This window comes from Phoenix dactylifera, chromosome 2 (assembly GCF_051530095.1).
Source record: "Phoenix dactylifera cultivar Ajwa chromosome 2, Ajwa_hap1_PhDact_Kaust_v1.1, whole genome shotgun sequence".
Lineage (NCBI taxonomy): Eukaryota > Viridiplantae > Streptophyta > Magnoliopsida > Arecales > Arecaceae > Phoenix > Phoenix dactylifera.
The window spans coordinates 2,257,916-2,275,368 of NC_143191.1; the positions used below are offsets into that span (position 1 = coordinate 2,257,916).

The 17,453-nt window shown below is 34.9% G+C and overlaps 1 protein-coding gene across 4 annotated transcripts in view; it reads right to left on the bottom strand.

Moving 5' to 3' along the window:
• The window catches only part of LOC103719491 (uncharacterized), a 35,658-nt gene extending 22,473 nt beyond the window's left edge, over positions 1-13,185 (bottom strand). The window contains exons 1-3 of one of the 4 annotated variants that reach the window (XM_026809397.4): positions 7,735-7,787; positions 7,509-7,654; positions 5,628-5,686 (exon numbers count right to left, since the gene is read on the bottom strand). In XM_026809397.4, coding sequence (XP_026665198.1) covers positions 5,628-5,672 — 45 coding nt within the window. In that variant the 5' untranslated portion in view covers positions 5,673-5,686; positions 7,509-7,654; positions 7,735-7,787. The other 3 variants (XM_008808756.5, XM_089928640.1, XM_008808757.6) reach the window with 3 other exon arrangements.
• Positions 13,186-17,453: the final 4,268 nt, after the last annotated feature.

The window sequence follows — 17,453 nt, forward strand, 5'->3', positions numbered from 1 at the left end:
TGGGGCGTCCTGAGCTATACCAGTGGGGGACCGGGATGGTTCCGACAAAGAAACTGAGACGTCGTCGTCAGAGGAGAAGAAGGAGAGGGAAAGAGAAGAAAACAGAGAGCGAGTGGGGGAGGAAGGGAGGGAGAGGAAGAGGGAGGGAGGCCGGCGGAGGGTGGCGGAGGCCAATGGAGGTGTAAATGACGGAGGCTGCGGCCGGATCCCTGATTTGTTCAAAATAGGGCTTCGGCCGCTAAAAAATTTTGCGATTTTAAGTAAGGTAGACATATCGTTTGCCGACTTCACTAAACAATCGCCCGATTTTACTTAAAATTTTTAAAAATTTTTAGTGGTCGGACCCTTGTTTGGAACGAAATAGGAGTTCGGCTGCGGCCTCCGCTACCTGCACCAGCACCGGCCCCCCTCCCTCTACCTCTCCCTCTCTCCTTCGCTCGCTCTCTCTTTTCCTCTCTCCCACGGTCGCCTGTGTCGGTACAGGCCCAGCATGGCATGGCGCGGGCTCGTACCAACTTATGCCGCTAAACAACCGGTACGGTGCCCTGTACCGGCACAGCAAACCTTGGTGTGCAGTATATCATTTATTATTTAATGACAATCTAGCACATGGTGATCTAAATATATAAGTGATTTATGGTTTAGGAGAGTCAACTTTTCAAAAAATTACTTCTCTATGTTTCTTTTGGACACTATATGTTTCTAGTTCTCTCAAAACTTGTAAAATTCAAATTCTAACAAGATTGCCAATATATATTCATAGTATACATATGTATATCTTTTAAATTTGACATTATAAGTTAATTTCAGCTAAAATTATAAACGAACCTCTTTAAATTTGACATCATAAGTTAATTTCAGCTAAAATTATAAATGAACCTCCATTTCAATTCAGTTTCAGACTTCTAGCCAAACTTACAGAACATGACAACTATCATTCCACCACACTGCCTTCACTTTCAATTTGAGGAAATAAGGACAAATTGCTTCATTAAGACCAAAATTTACATTCCAAGTCTACAATTGGCAAGCTTGTTTTCAAGGAGACTCACCTAGACATTCAAGCCTTAAATGTAGCTTGAAGCTTATTATGTGTTGTTGTGCTTATTTGGTTTTAGTGGTCTTCATCCCCTCACTTTTAGTGCTATTTTATCATTTAATTTTACTTCCTAATTGGAAACCTAGCTAAAGATGTCCAAAAAGCAAGCTTGCACCTAGAGGCACTATCATGTTCAAGGTACGCCGTACCGGCCTGAACTGGATAGCACAGGGCATACGGTACCGTACCATACCAGTTCAGTATCGGTATTCGATACGGGTGGAATACCGATGCTCGGTAACCAAAAAATTTTGCATCGTATTGTTCTGACACTGTGCTAGTGTGGCACCGGTACGGGGTCCGGTACTGAGACGACGAACCTTGATCATGTTATTATTACCCCTAACATAACCGCAGAAAGCTCTCCTTTCTACTTCTAAGCAAAAAAGAAATGTAGTCCAGGAGACAAATATGAGGCTGAAAGGACTAGAGTGCTAGTCAAAGAAGAAACTAAAATTTTTGAGCATATCAGTTTAGTTCCAAGATATAAGAGGGATGATACATGAGATGATGAATCATAAGTGCAATCCATGAAGTAGAAACAAAATGCAGTTATGACTCAAAGGCAAGTCCCAATCACAGATGCTGAGAAAGACAGTCAAAAGTGGACAGAACAACACCAACAATGAAGGTCAGAATGGTCATTAATAATGAGACATGAAAGCATACATCATGTAATTATGTAACATCGTGGATGCTGAGAAAGATGGTCATTAATAATGAGACATGAAATCTAAAGGAGATAAAAAGAAGATTAAGCAATATACGGAGTCTAATATATTGCAATGCCAAAAGCCATCTAGTAAAAGTTAAATGGCGAGGTGACACCGAGTGGGGGGAGAGCTATGGCATTGTACGCATGCATGATAAGAACAACAAAAGAAAGGGTATTCACAAAGGAAGGATGGTAGAGCAATTGGAAGGCAGCACATGTGATCGCAATTAAGATCATAGAGAATCAAGTGACGAGCAATCACAAATAAATGAAACTTGCCGAAAGTTGTTGCGATGCCATCAGTCACTTTTATCTTTATACTATGTTATCCTTTAACTATTTCTACTCCACAAAGCATCATGTTGGCTTCTTCCATTAGTATTTGTACTATCGTGAATTTTACTATCCGGTGACCTAACTATTGGTCTTCACTTGATGATAATTGCAAAGGCATGATCAGAAATGGGAGGTTTGGAAAAATCACTGTATATTGGATTAAGTAGTGATATATTTTTCATGTAGATCGATTGATTCAGTCATCTATTGTGTTCATATGTGTCTAAGGGCTCATGCTCCATTCCATCTGTATATATTAGGCTATTGGCATCTTTTCGCAAATTACTATCCATTTGCAACTTTCCAATAGTCATACATCATGTTTAAATAAGATTTAAATAAATAAAAAAGGTCCATGCATTCAAGTAGTTGAATAACAAATAACATATTAATGAAAATCCCAAATTTATGGGAAAAATGGACTTAATTATACCATATAAGAAAAGAGTGAGTTGAGCCCTTGGGTATCTACATTTTTCTATCAAAACTAACATCGATTTAAGTAAATAAAAATATTCTAATGGCATACTCCCATAAGTATTAGAAAATAATCTCTTATCTACCTCCCCAATGTTTGTCTCTAACCAATCTTATCTCTTTCTAAAGTAGATCCTTCCAGACCAAGGATTTAATTACAAATATACACCAATGCATATTGACTATACCATACCGTACTATACCAATATACCCTTGGGTACCATAATGTGCATGGCATGTATCTTAGTTTTCTCGTGCTGATACTGATATGCATGACAACTGTTAGTATGGTACCACTGAAAAAGTAACGGTATGCAAGGTTCGCAGTATCGGCGCACACCACCCCGTATTGGGCATATTATACTATACCAAGCATACCATACCATACTGGTACCAAATCTATACTTAGTACGAGAGGTCACTATGCCCGACCAACCCCATACTTGAGCGTATTGACACTATACCAATATAGTGCAGGTATTGGGTCAGATACTAAGATTGTGAGTTTGTGACCCTTGCTAGTATGAGTATGAGTATCGATACTTTAACCCCTGATCCAAAGTGATTCAAATTGTTGATAAATCTCAAATCTCTTGTTTCATAATGAAATTTGCAAATGTTGTGCACCAATATCTCCTAAAATTATGTGAAGTTTACATTTTTTTGTTGGTAGTTAAGCCATAAAAAAAATTTGTAAACACAAATTTTTATCTATAAGAGCTTCTTGAGTAAACATTTGATATAATATATTGGCATACTTATAACATATTTATGACCAATAAAACTTGTCACAAGCATTCAATGTTTTAATAGATAGCCACTTTGGCCACCTAGGTGTTTCCCTAGGTGGGGCTATTTAGGTGCCCATCTCGATGTTATGCATCATGTTTGGGTATGGAAAATGAGAGTAATTAATCAATTAATATTGCACAAAAATTTGAGATGTATGGTTCTCATGATGGATGAAAAAGGAAAGGAGAAGAAGAAGAAAAAGGAAGGGAATAAGAAGAAAAGGAAAGGAAAGAAGAAAGAAAGGAAAGAAAGAAAAGAAAGGAAAGAAAAAAAGAAGACAAGGAAAGGAAAAAAGAAGGAAAGAACAATGAAAAGAAAGAAAGGAAGTAGAGAAGAAGAGAAGGTAAGAAAAAGAAAGGAAAGAAGAAAGAAAAAGAAAGAAGAAAGGAAAGGAAAGAAAAAAGGAAGGAAAGAAGAAGAAAAGGAAAGAAAATAGGAAGGAAAGAAGAAAGAAAAGAAAAGGAAAAAAGAAAGGAAGAAGAAGAAAAGGAAAAAAAAGAAAGGAAGGAAAGAAGAACGAAAACGAAAGAAAAAAAGAAAGGAAATAAGAAGAAAAGGAAAAAAAGGAAGGACAGAAAGAAGAAGAAAAGGAAAGACAGAAAGGAAGGAAAGAAGAAAAAAGGAAAAAAAGGAGGAGGAAAAGAAGAAGAAAAATAAAGAAAAAAAGAAGAGGAAAGAAAAAAGGATGGAAAGAAGGAGAAAAGGAAAGAAAGGAAGGACAGAAAGAAGAAGAAAAGGAAAGAAAGGAAGGACAGAAAGAAGAAGAAAGGAAAAAAAGGAGGAGGAAAAGAAGAAGAAAAATAAAGAAAAAAAGAAGAGGAAAGAAAAAAGGATGGAAAGAAGGAGAAAAGGAAAGAAAGAAAAAATAATAAGAAAGAAAAAAGAAAGGAAAGAAGAAGAAAAATAAAGAAAGGAAGGAAGGAAAGAAGAAAAAAGGAAAGAAAAATGAAGGAAAGAAGTAAAAGGAAAAAGAAGGAAGGAAAGAAGAAAAAAGGAAAGAAAAGGAAAAATAAAAAGGAAAAAGAAGGAAGGAAAGAAGAAAAAAGGAAAGAAGAGAAGGAACGAAAGAAGAAGAAAAGGAAAAATGAAGAAAGAAAGGAAAGAAGAAGAAAAAGGAAAGGAGGAAAGAAAAGGAGAAGAAAAAGGAAAGAAAAAAGAAAGGAAAGAAGAAGAAAAGGAAAGGAAGGAGGAAAGGAAAGAAAAAGAAAAAGGAAAGCATGAAAGGAAGGGAGAAGAAAAAGGAAGGAAAGAAAGAAAGAAGAATGAAAAGGGACAGAAAGAGTGCAAGGGCTCCAAACCGGATTGAACCATTTCGAACCGAGCAGAACTAGGTGGTTCTACTAGTTTCAGATTGGTTCGGCCCTATTTGAATATCTTGCCATGCCAAACCCACAAACCAATCCGATAACCAACCAGTTCGGGTCGATATGCCCCGAACCAAGCGGTTTAGGATGGTTGGCGTACCTTGCTCCAAGCCTTTTGTATTATATAAAGAGAAGAAATATTGCCTACTTGGTACTGTGAATGACATGATATTTATTTTTATTTTTTGAAATATAATTATTTTTTGTCAAGAATCCTTTTATATTTCTCAGTTTTTTAATATATCATTTTTTGGGTGCATATATGTAGGCTTGGCTTTATGAATTCTTCACCATCCATTCTATTAAGGACACCTAATATGCAAACAAAAACCTTTTTCAAATCCTTCCCCGTAGTTTCACATAATTTCCTTCTCTTTCTGGCCCTAAATATGAATCCAGACCCTAAAGTGGGCCTCCTTTGATCTTAAATACACATGCTGACATCATCTAAGTTTTTTACCTTCTTCTTGACAAGTGAAATGAGCATGCTTCCGCTTATTTGCCGAGCACTCTTATCACTAAAGAAGAGAACCAACTATAGCACTTATGTACAAAATAAACAAATAGTACAACTTATTTGCATCTATATTTGTTAATAACAATACAATATTATGGTCCATCTTTTATACAAGGAAGGAAATCTATGCATTGAAGCTACACTTAGTTCCTTCTGTTGACAAAATTACAACAAAATGTATTAGGATGTTCCTTCTATTGGCCCATACCGGCAAACTAGATTTTGCAATATGTTCCAAAAGACCATGCAAAATGAACAAAACAAATAAACATGTAGTTCTCAGTAGTAAGTTTAAGCAAGATATGAACTGCACTTAAACTGTCATACCATAGGAGCATTTAATGTTGTATTGTCAAATCCAGTCTCAGTCATCCTGACCAAATTATCTGAAACAACAAGAGAAAACATAAAAACTTAGATCAACAAATGTTCAGAATGTCAATTAACATTCAACAGTCAAATCTTACTTACCAAACATGCAAGAAAAAAATATCTACCCCTCATCGAAGTTTTTGTCTTGCATAAGTCTAAAACATGATACTAATGATCTAAGGTAATGTGCCAAAAAAGATACTGGGAATAAAAATATCTCACTGAGGACACAAATAAATCCCTTTTCTGTAGTACTAGATAACATATTTTGTTTTAGCAGCCTAAGGGCATCCTAGTGCATGAGGTTTCCACCACTGCGGAGTCTGAAAAGGATCAGATGTACACAGCCTTACCCTTTATATACGACGATGCTATTTCTTCATTTTGAATCCATGACATCCATATCACAATGGAGCAATTACCGTGGCAGCCTATGGCACCTTAATATATATCCACAATATTCCAAAACTCGAGCAAGAGTTGAATCAAATGCAATAATGAACTAGTGAGGAGAAATAGCCAAATATGTGCACATACAGTAGAACTTATCCACCGCAAACAATATTGCCACAGCAAGAACAATAGTTATAATATGTATATAAACATATATGCTAGAAACTAGTAGTCTGCGGCTCCTCCACCCATCCAGTGTTCTTTTCAAATTCACAAGGGACATAAACTGGGAGTTTGCCAGGTTGATATCAAAAATTTGGATATCATAAGGCAGAGTGATATGCTAATCACTAAAATCAGAGGTAGAGAGCTTGGACCACAGCTAGATAATAATGTCAAACAAGGTGATAATCTTTTACATTGTACTCATCGCTCATGGAAATTGCATTTCATACTGAAGAAGCAACACACTGCATCTAAAGAAAACAAGGAAAAAAGACTAACTCAATGGTCATGCTAAATGTCACACAATGCTTGTACTTAAGTGATGATTTCATCCTTCTTGACCTTACAAAAGGATAAAGAGTCTATTTAAGATGTCTAAGTCAGTACTGAAGTATAAATTGGTAGGTTCACCCTCCTTGTCAACCGTTGGCAAAAAAGTGTAAAACGGAAAATGTTAAAGATAGAAGTGAGCAAAAACGATACCTAAAAGGTATTTGAAGGATGCAAAAACACATAGTAGATAGAGGGGGGTGAGAAATTAGTTCATGACATGAATATAATGCATAATATCCTGGCGAGAGCTGAGAGATGGTTGAATGGAAATGTCCAGCAATCAAATTAAATCAAAGCTCCAATGGGGTATCAGATATCAAATGTGGCAGAGCATTTCTGCTAAACCAAGAGGAGGGAGAATGATCATGAGCCCTAAACATAGCTGAGCATCAAATCCATCTAAACTTGCAGAAGGTGCCACTTCAATAGGCGATAATGGAAAAATCATCAACTAGAGGAGCTAGATGGTGATGCAACAAGAGGAAAAAATAAGGAAAAGCATCATGGAAACAAATGGCTCAGGTTATTTATGAGGTTTAATAAGTGGACCTTATAAATAGGTCCATTTCGTTATATAGTTGGGGCGCAACAGGTTGCGACAGATTGAGATTCCCAGACCTCAAGTTATCAATAAATAATCTTTTCTTAACCAGTTATTTAGACTATTACTATATCAGACCATTTTGAAACACACTTGGTTCAATCTTACTGGAGTATTTCCATTTTTCTATTTTTTGTTCTTTTGTTTTATTCCTTGACATCTTTGTTATTTGTCTCTTCCTTTCTAATTCCCCAGCTATCCCTTAGTTGAATGATGCCTCCTCATTAATCACCAAAAAACTGGAAATAGATAATAAAGATCGAAAAGGAAACATCAAACAACACCTAAACTCCTCTTCGATTTTATAGTTCAACCACTGGACCCATCCACTAGATTCGCTGTAATGCACAGAAGATTATAGCTGCTCCCTTGAGACTCTGCGTTCCATTCTCCACCAAGATTTTTCCTTTCTTAGCTAAACAAAAGAAATCTTAAAAAAAAAACAAACAAAAATCACAACTGATTCCAACATCAATATCTCAAACACGAATTCAACGCGCAAAACCTTACAATAGAATAGACGAATAACAAAACAACAAGAACAAGAGCCGCAAGGATCAACAACTCTAACCTTTGGAAATTAACCGACCGCAGAACGAGAGAGAGAGAGGGGTGGGGGGTGGCGGGATGCGGTTGTGGGCCCGTGAGTTTGGTGAGGACAGAAAGAGATCCGAACGGTGGTAGTTGGACCGTCGGTGGGTCTCATCTTAGAGCAATGGTCAAACCTCTTGTTCTTCGTTCAAGCAACTTTTTATCCCAAAGGATGGCGCTCGTAAAGCTAAAAAAAAAAGGATGGCGCTCGTAACTGTACGGCTACGGGAGCTGAAGAGGATCTCGAGGCTCCGATACCGGATCTTGACCGGCCGACCGGACACGGCACGGCACGTGGGTTGACAGTTTGCCCACGCACGTGCTTTGCGCCGAAGACGAATAGCAATAATAAGAGGATAAGCTGACATCTATTTAACGGTAAGTAGACTTGATGAGGCGTTCCGGCTCGATAACTAGACTTGATCAAAAGCTGAGCGGCCCGCCAGGCCCATCTAAGCCCAAATCATTTGGGGTGGATCCGAGTCTGATTTTTAAACTCGAAGGATCAGATTAGGCCTAAAATTTAAGCTCGCCCATTAATAGTTCAAGAACCGATTTACATCGTCCAGCCTGAGCCCGAGCCCGAGCCCGAGCCCGATCCCGATTTTATTCCGATAGTTATATAATATAATATAATTTTTTTTTTTCTCGTCTGATGCCGGTCTCTCTCCCCCAACTTCCTCTTCCAGCCATCCTCCTTCCCCCCACCAATCTAGCCACCCCCCCATCCCCATCCCACCTCCTCCTCCTCTCCACCAGTCTAGCCTGGACGTCGTCGGCCCCCTCTTTTTCACATAATAATAACTATTATAATTTTTATTATAATAATTATTATTATAATAGTGATCAGTGCATCTATCCCTTTTTCACATGCCTATCTACTCGGTCAGCTCTAAAATATTGTCATAATCAAAGGCCTCTATGAAAAAGGTTAATCACGAGGTATTATTTGAATTTATTATTCTTGTATAATTATATTCAAAATCTATGGCACCACACAACCGGCATGGGATAAACATACATCCATACAAATCTTCAGAATATCAAATATACCATACGCAATTAGCATCACATTTTAGTAAGAACAAAACTTTAATTTTATTATAGATTAGATTAGACTAATCTATAATAATATGATTATAGATTAAATTAATAATATAAAAATAATACTATGTACATTACCATATTTTTAATATGTATGCTTAGCTGTTAGATTGCCAGATTTAGACTTTTTCTCTCCAATAACATCTATGCATTTTCTTTTGTTTGAGAAAAAACTGGATATATTTTTGGTTTACTACAAGTACGTCCAACGTAAATCATCAAATAACTGATTTATAATTAAAAAAGTTCAAATTACGTAAAAATATTCCATCCACAAAAGATTCCATATAATATGCAACCAAAAGGCCCTTATAAGCTAGGTCCCATCGTTAACAAATAATGAGACTATAATACATGCTTGTATTATCATCAAATAATGAGACAAAATAATAATTAAACTTGTCCAAAGTAAATTAATTTCTTTATATTTAACTTTGGCGGGCAATCAGTTGTATCATTATTTCGTTATTTTAGGCGAGTGCCATAACATGCTAATAGCAATACTTGATTAGTGATATATCACCGCCATTGAACCTAGCAAGATATGCACATCGGGTTCAAGCAAACACCACACCTTTGGGCATAAAAGTGCCATTTGATCTAGTGCACACTTCTACCATCTCATCCATCTAAGCATTGAATAGGAAGATGCTTCTTTGGTAATGACTCAATATTTCAATACCTCAGGTATGCAATTATGGCACTATCAAAATTTTATTAAATCAATTATATTTATCCAAAATTACATATTATAGAAAATTTCTAGTTTTTCATACCCGAGGTCGCAATCAAACCAAAAACCTTCAATTCTTTGCGAATAGTGTCAATCAAGAACATAAAATCAGGCCGACAATACTTTATTTGTACATAAACAGATTAAATAACATATAAATAAAGCATGTAATGTGCAAAACAGATGTAATTAAGCATGCTATTACATGTTGGTTCCTACTGTTCTCACTATGTAATAAAACTTTATTACAGGGACAAAATAATTTTCTAGTAATCTTTATGTAATAAAATTTTAGTACGGAGAATAAAATATAATTTTTAAAGACATTTATGCAATAAAATATTCTTTTATTATCCTTCAATCATCTTCTCCTTGTTTGTATGCATCTTCCAAAACATGTGGAAGACATTGAAAGCTCCAACAAACACGTAAAATATCTAAAGCTTCAAGCCACGTCTTCGGTAGCTGAACTTAAATTTATTTCTTCATCATGCAATGGAATCTGCACCTTGTCAAAAGGGAATGTGCAATTGTTCTTCCCAAGAAAAGGACTTCCGAGAAATAGTTTCAAATGGCTACGAGCGAGTTATTTTTTATAAGAAAAAGACTTGTGCCGAATGGATCCAAATGACTACACGTTTGGTGGTCATAGACCTCATATAAAGCATACAATGCACGCAGGACTCATATCAGAAAATGACACCAAAGATTATTATGATAGTGTGTATCGAAAGATGAATAGAACTGCAGACTGAGTCGCCTCCTATATGGCTTGGCACTCTGAAGAGATTTTTTTGGACTAGTGTCACTGAGATTCCTTCTTCTTTGTATCATTTTATTACTTTTGACTTGGCAGGATGTACTCATGTAAGGACTATATGAATGCGATTTTTACTACAAACAAAAAAGATTACTATGATATGAGAACACAATACCTAACGTTACTGTCCCCCTGTTTCAGAATGCCAAAGTCTAGTGCTTTCAGGCTCCCTAAAATATTGGCTGGACTCGCACTGTGAAAAGAAAGGAATGCCTCCATTTGGTTCTCTCTATATTATCCTAGACATCTGTTAAGGTTGCTTTCTTGTCGTACTAGTATGATGGAAACCGTGACATTTTCCACTTCCCCTAACCTCAAATTCATTTTTCTAATATTTGGCTTGGTATTGGAGGTGCACAATACTAATTACCATTAACGATTTGCAAATACTTAGCTGCGCTATCTCGCCATTCTTGTTATATTTTCCAAATTTTCCGACTTGCCATTTCTCCGCTCATAATTTTGATTAGCAGTGTTATTAATTTTTATATATGCTTAATTAAAAAGGAATGATGGTATTTGATGTAGAAAATTTGATAATTTTAAAAATTATGTTATATATTTTATTTTGAATAATTTTAGTTTTTAGTATTTTAATACAAATCTAGTTAGATGACAAGTGGTGCAAATCCTTGATTGGGTCGATTTTTATATAGATTTAGTAACTATGCCTTAATTCCATACCTAATTACATGTGTATCGCATGCAATGTGGATAGTCTGACTTCTTTTCCATTCTTTATGGCTATCATTTATTTCAGTTTTTCTTATTGTATTCTACTTAAAATCCGAATTATATATCCAACTTAAATTTATATTCAGATATAAAAAAATTGATATATTTAATGCTTGACTAATATCTCAATTCATTTATAACAAATGCAAATATGCTTAATATTTAATATATATTCATTTTCCTTGAAAAATAGAGATATGAATATGAATATACTAGTATTTGGTCCGTAACCATCTATTTTCAACTCTACTTATGGTCATATCAGCACATAGTTTGATGCACATGAATAAATATTGAATCTTTCGGTTTCAACCACAACATTTTTTGGCCAGTTGAACATTGTAATATTTTGTTCTTCGGAAGAGGGGAGAAAAACTTAATTATTTCACTAGCTTTGCCTTTCCATGCAGTCATTAGATTCATTGGAACCAAGCAGAAAAGTGGGTTCCCACCTTCCTCGCTTAATTTAGCTTTTTAGTTTCTCCATATAGACGAGTTGATTTGATTTTTTTCATTTTCTATTTTCTAAGAGAACATAGAGACATACTTTGCTTAAGCAAGCCACACGTCTAAAATAAAAATCAAGATTGAAGTTTATAGTTGTCATTTGATTAAACAAGCTCGATATCGAAATAAGAAATCAAGATCGAAGCCAATAGCTTGTCAGGATGGTGAAACTTTTTGGTTCAAACTTGGATTAAAATCTTATATATGTGGCCAGACAGGGGAGAAGTCTGTTAAGTTACTAAGTAACCCATTTCTCATAAATTTTTTATCCAACAAACAGCAACAATAAAAAAAACCAAACCCTTAGCAAGGTAAATTCAAGATAAAAATATACGTTGCGTCATTAAAAAAAAAATGTGCTCACCTATGTGAGTAGTCCAATGCTAAAATGAACTTCTTAATGTGGACCGTAAATCTCTATAATATTTTATATACCATTTCTATAATGGTATATAAAATCACTACTCGTCTCAAAAGATTAAGCTGATATGATGAAGTGAGCCCAACCTATGAAATCTTTAATAATAAGGCTACCTCTGCTTTGATATCATATAAAAATTATCATTTATTCTAAAAACTTAAGTTGATAGGATGAGATGGATTTATTTATATATTTTCTATTTTCATACAATATCAAACTACGAAAGTGGGAAATTGTCCCTCTTCCTACCAATAAAAAGGTGTCAGACTCAGACTTGATATCTAAAGCTTTATACCCAACTAAGAAATCTTAGTGCCACCAAAATCTAGAAAAATAATCTTTCCCCTCTATTTTTTTTCCATTGAAAAATTCTAGAGTAATTTGTTTAGCCAATCTGAAAAGTTGAGAGGGGATGTAGTTGTTGACAAGTAGAGATAAGAGCATCAATTTTCTATTTTAGAATTTAGATCAAGCATCAAGGTGGGTGTGGCCAAGAAGCAGCATGCTGACTCTCTTGATAAACTACAATTCATTCTTCCACAACAATAAGCACTAAAGGTGGGGAAGAAGGCATAGAAAATGGAACCATATAGATACAAAGCACATCTGAGAAAAGGAAGGGAAAAAAGAAGAAGAAAAGAGTAACCACCAGGAAATCTCTTTCACAATTCAAACATACAAGAGCAGGAAATTCGTATCCAAGGGATGATTGAGAAACAAAAGAAATCCAAAGATCAAGAGCCTTACCTTTGTGAGCCAATCAAAGTGATGAAGGGAGAAACTTGAGAGCTTCAGAGAGAGTAGCAGCTATATATAGCCGGGAGCTGAGGCTTATTTATAGACTTTGTATTCTTACTTCATTCTTTTTCCAATGTTCGATTCCTACGCCCGAGCCAGGACAAGTTTCCACAGCCCCATGGTTGGTGCAGCATCATCCATTTGACAATTAGAAAGGTCACCTACCTTTCTATGTCATAGGTCTTGGAAGCTCATTTGATAATAGGGGACTGCTTTATTCTATGGTAATTTATGCTTAAAGATAATATTCTTGGACATTTTGGCACCAAGAGAGCTACATGAATGTCTTCTACCAAACAACTTGGCACTTTTAATATTCTTGGATGAGTTAAGGTATTCGGACACGCAAAAAGTTGTCCATATTGGAAAAATGATTAATCTAGTTGTTAAAATTTTATAGTATGAAATCTCTCAAATATCATGAACCTAAGTTTTCAACTATGAATTTTTTTGACATAAAACACATCTATATATACAAACACAAAGTAATTTAAAATGACGAACAAGTAAAGGTGATGCGAAGTGGATCCACCTGCTGATATCATGCATTGTGGGGTGTGGAAAATTGATGAGGGGGCTCTCCAGACTCTTTTTTTTTTATTAAAAAAAAAAATAAGGTAATAGCATGGGTTATCGAATGTCGTTAGAGTAAAGTAATAATATATAGGATGATATAAAGGTGTTCCAAGGTTATAGCTAGGATAAATCATATAGTCATAATAAAATGATGTAACTAAAAGGACAAGATATTTTTGAAAATGACTAAGAATTCATCTACTAATTCAAATTGGGATTTATAAGATTAGCCCCAGTTGTCATAATAATTTGAAGGACTTAGAAGCTTACTTGGCTCTAATATGCAAGTTGATTTAGGCACCAAGTGCTGCTCATCAAGGGTTCATAAAGAAACAAATAGTATGTACTGCTTATCCTTAACAATGATTTCATAATCAAAAATAAAAAAAATAAAAACTGTTATTCCACAACAATTTTGTTATGTTTCCAATAATTTGATTGCAACCATTTTTCTCAAAAATCAAGCAAGCATGAATCAAGAAATACAAAAAGATCTTTTTTCTTCTCATTAGAGATTTGCCATTTTTTTGAGAAAATTAGGCAAATATCACTTAACTAGAATTCTCAAATATCTCAAGTTACAGTTTGTTATCTTTCTTTAAATTATTATCCGATTATTTTACCCTCAAATTGCTTATACTTTCTTTCTGCTAAGCAAAAGATGTTTTGCTAAAAGTAATCCAGTTATAAGAAATTCCATTCAAAGGCTGCGTTATTCTTTGCTTAAACAAATGAAACTGCTCTCAGTCAGTCTTCGTCAAAATTCTTGTGAAGTGATAAAAATACCAAGGCCATCTAGAAGAAAGAAACAGGAAAAAGCTTCACCTTGGTTTAATGGTCAACAATCTCCCTTGAAACTTGCAAAACCCAAGGACTAAAGCCATTCTACAGACACAAGTTGGGATATCCTGACTGCCCTAAAGTCCTTACTCGTTGACATTGGAGCATTGGAACTGGTCCTTGATGACATAATGAGTTCTTTATATGTTCCGTAAATCAAGATGTGTAACAACCTGGAGCTCACCCAAAATGGCTAGGCGAAGATATTATTTAGATTTCTTAATCCTATATAAATATCCAAGATCTACCAAGTGAATAAACGATGTGGGTCTAAGCACACACTCGCATTGATCCTCATATACTCTTCGGGACTAAACACACAACTTCATGTATCCTCATATACTCTTTTCGTTTAAGTCTTGACGTTCTCATCAGGCTAAGAGTTCAAATCTAATCACAACCACCACGATCAGGCCTATAGTCAACTTCAATAAATCTGTGCTACAGTGTCCCCTAGTATACATATGTTATGGGCCGGATCCACTCTAATACCATTGTAATAATCCAGGAGCTTATCGAAAATAAATAGTCTGAATATATTATTTGGATTCTTTTATCCTATATAAGTATCCAAGAACTATTCAGCAAATAACCAAGATAGGACTAAAGACATGTCTGCATAGCTCCTCATATACTTCTCCGGAACTAAACACACTTCCGCATGGATCCTCATAAGATGCGCATCAGCAGCATTATTTAATCCGCATGCCAGTTAGATGGTTATTAGTTGTGAATTTAAGCGAGTAAGACTAGACTCCGGTAATCTGACCGGTGCTCGTAATATTTCATGATGATATCTGGATAAAGGTTTTCAAAGTTATGGAGAGTGCGCAATCGGTCCACGTTGCCAGCCCAACATGTCAATATCGCCAGCAGTTTCCGTCATTATAAATGTATTAATGTTGGATCCAGGGGCTTCGGATCATTCAAAACAAATCTATTGTCATTCAAACATCATCCTTAATAAATTTAGTTCTTTTTTTTTATTACTATTGTTTGCTGAAACGAAAGTATCGTACTAAACTAATAATATCAGAATCATATTAAAAACCACTCGTTTCAATTTTTTTGTTAAATACCTTGGCCCACCGGTCACACCAACAATTGCCATCAGAAACTTGAAGCTTTCCTGCACGGAGTTGGCATCACCCAAGGCACTACTTAGTAAATAAAATCCGCAATCCCCATCTTGAAAGGCCTACGTTCACAAAAAGCCCCTAGATCATTGACTATAGGCCTTCATGACACATTATATCAACATCTATTCTACCGATATACAGGTGGAAAACAATGACCCCGGAGACTTGCTTGGCTCCCACGTAAGAAAATGAGCACAAGAGAAAAAGATGGGACAATAGAGACGAAAGCAAAAATTAAAACGTTTTTAGAGTGTTAAAATATTTGCAAAAGATGAGAATATAAAAAAAATAATTTTATTTCTCTGTTCCGTTTCAATAGATCTTAGAGTTATATATACTCGTATACAGATTCCATATAAGAAAATAATATAGGTTAATATAGGATCACGCTAGCAATTGAAAATATTACTGACATACAAGTTATTATGTGATCCCTAAAATTATCCTGACAAGATAATGCAAAAAAAAAAATATGTTGATATAATCACGTTAATAAAAAAAAATATCATAAGTGATACAGGTTGTTATGTGATCCCTAAAATTATGCTAATATCCTCCTAATATAGTACTCTAAGTGCCAACTTAAGTTTGGAAACTAAATCCCGAATATACCCAGAAACTGATGTACTATATCAAAAGCTAAAATAGTAGCTCAGAAACTAATGTGATAAACTAGAAACTGACTTAGTAGCTCAGATGCTAACGTCGTGATAGATCAAAAGCTAATATGGCGTAGAGCACAAGCTGTTATAGCAGCTTAAAAGTTGATGTAGCATATTATAAGTTGATATAGCAACTCAATAGCCCATATGGTAGACTGATGTATCAAACTGATTTAACAATATATAATTTGCTATGGCAGAACAATGCTGAAAGAACTAATTAACGTGGCAGACTAAACATAGCTAACTAATATAAACTGGTATGTCTGTTGATGTGTCTAATTGACGTGATAGATTAACATATCTAGGATGTGACTGATTGATTTGCTTGATGGCATAAAAGATAACGACAATTCTCATAGATGGAAGTACCATACAAAATATCTCGAAATGGATGGTAAAGAAGCTGGAGACAGTAAATAAAATTGGAAATGAAAGAGGTCCAACAACTGTGAGAATAAACAACTGAAGTTTTGAAATTGAGAAGAAAAACGATGTGAAAAAGCTGTAAATCTGTTGGAAAAAAAAGTTCAAAAATTAAACTCTCAAAAATAGAGGACATAGATCTACTAAAAAATATGAAATCTGACTCACTAGAAAATAGAGGATCTACAAATACACCAAAAAATAGAAAATCTTCGAATGTAGATTCATCCAAAAAAAAAATAATAAATCAAAAATAAAAATCTTCCAAACTTTTAGACATGGCAACGACAACCATTACAAAAACGAAAGAAATGGCAACAGCAAATTAGATAATCGATAGCTCTAATACCATATTAAAATATTTAAAAAATATATAATTTTATTTCTCTATTCTGCCATCTCTGTATATCTCAAATACTATACACATAGATAGACTTTATATAAAAAACTAATATAGACTAATACAAATCACATGATCTACAAAATTACTCTAACAAAATCATTAAAAAATAATATAAATTAATATACAATTATGTTAATAAAAAAATATTATAAATGATATAGATTGTTATATGATCTCCAAAAATTATGCTAACAAAATAATATAATGATATATAATGATGGTATGTGCTAATAGGGAGCTTTTTTTTTAAAACATCTATAAAGTCCCAAAACTGGGTTAAAAAGCTCTGTTTCCCCAAGGAAACTAAACTTTTGCCAATACCCACATAGGCGAGAGCCACACAAAACATAAATTGCCAGCAGAACAAGCTCCAAACACCCAACCACGTTTTCCCAAAGTCCAGCCCAATCCCCATCCCCATCTCCAATCCTCAAAAATCATAACAAGCAAACCGACCACAAACAAGTTCCTGCG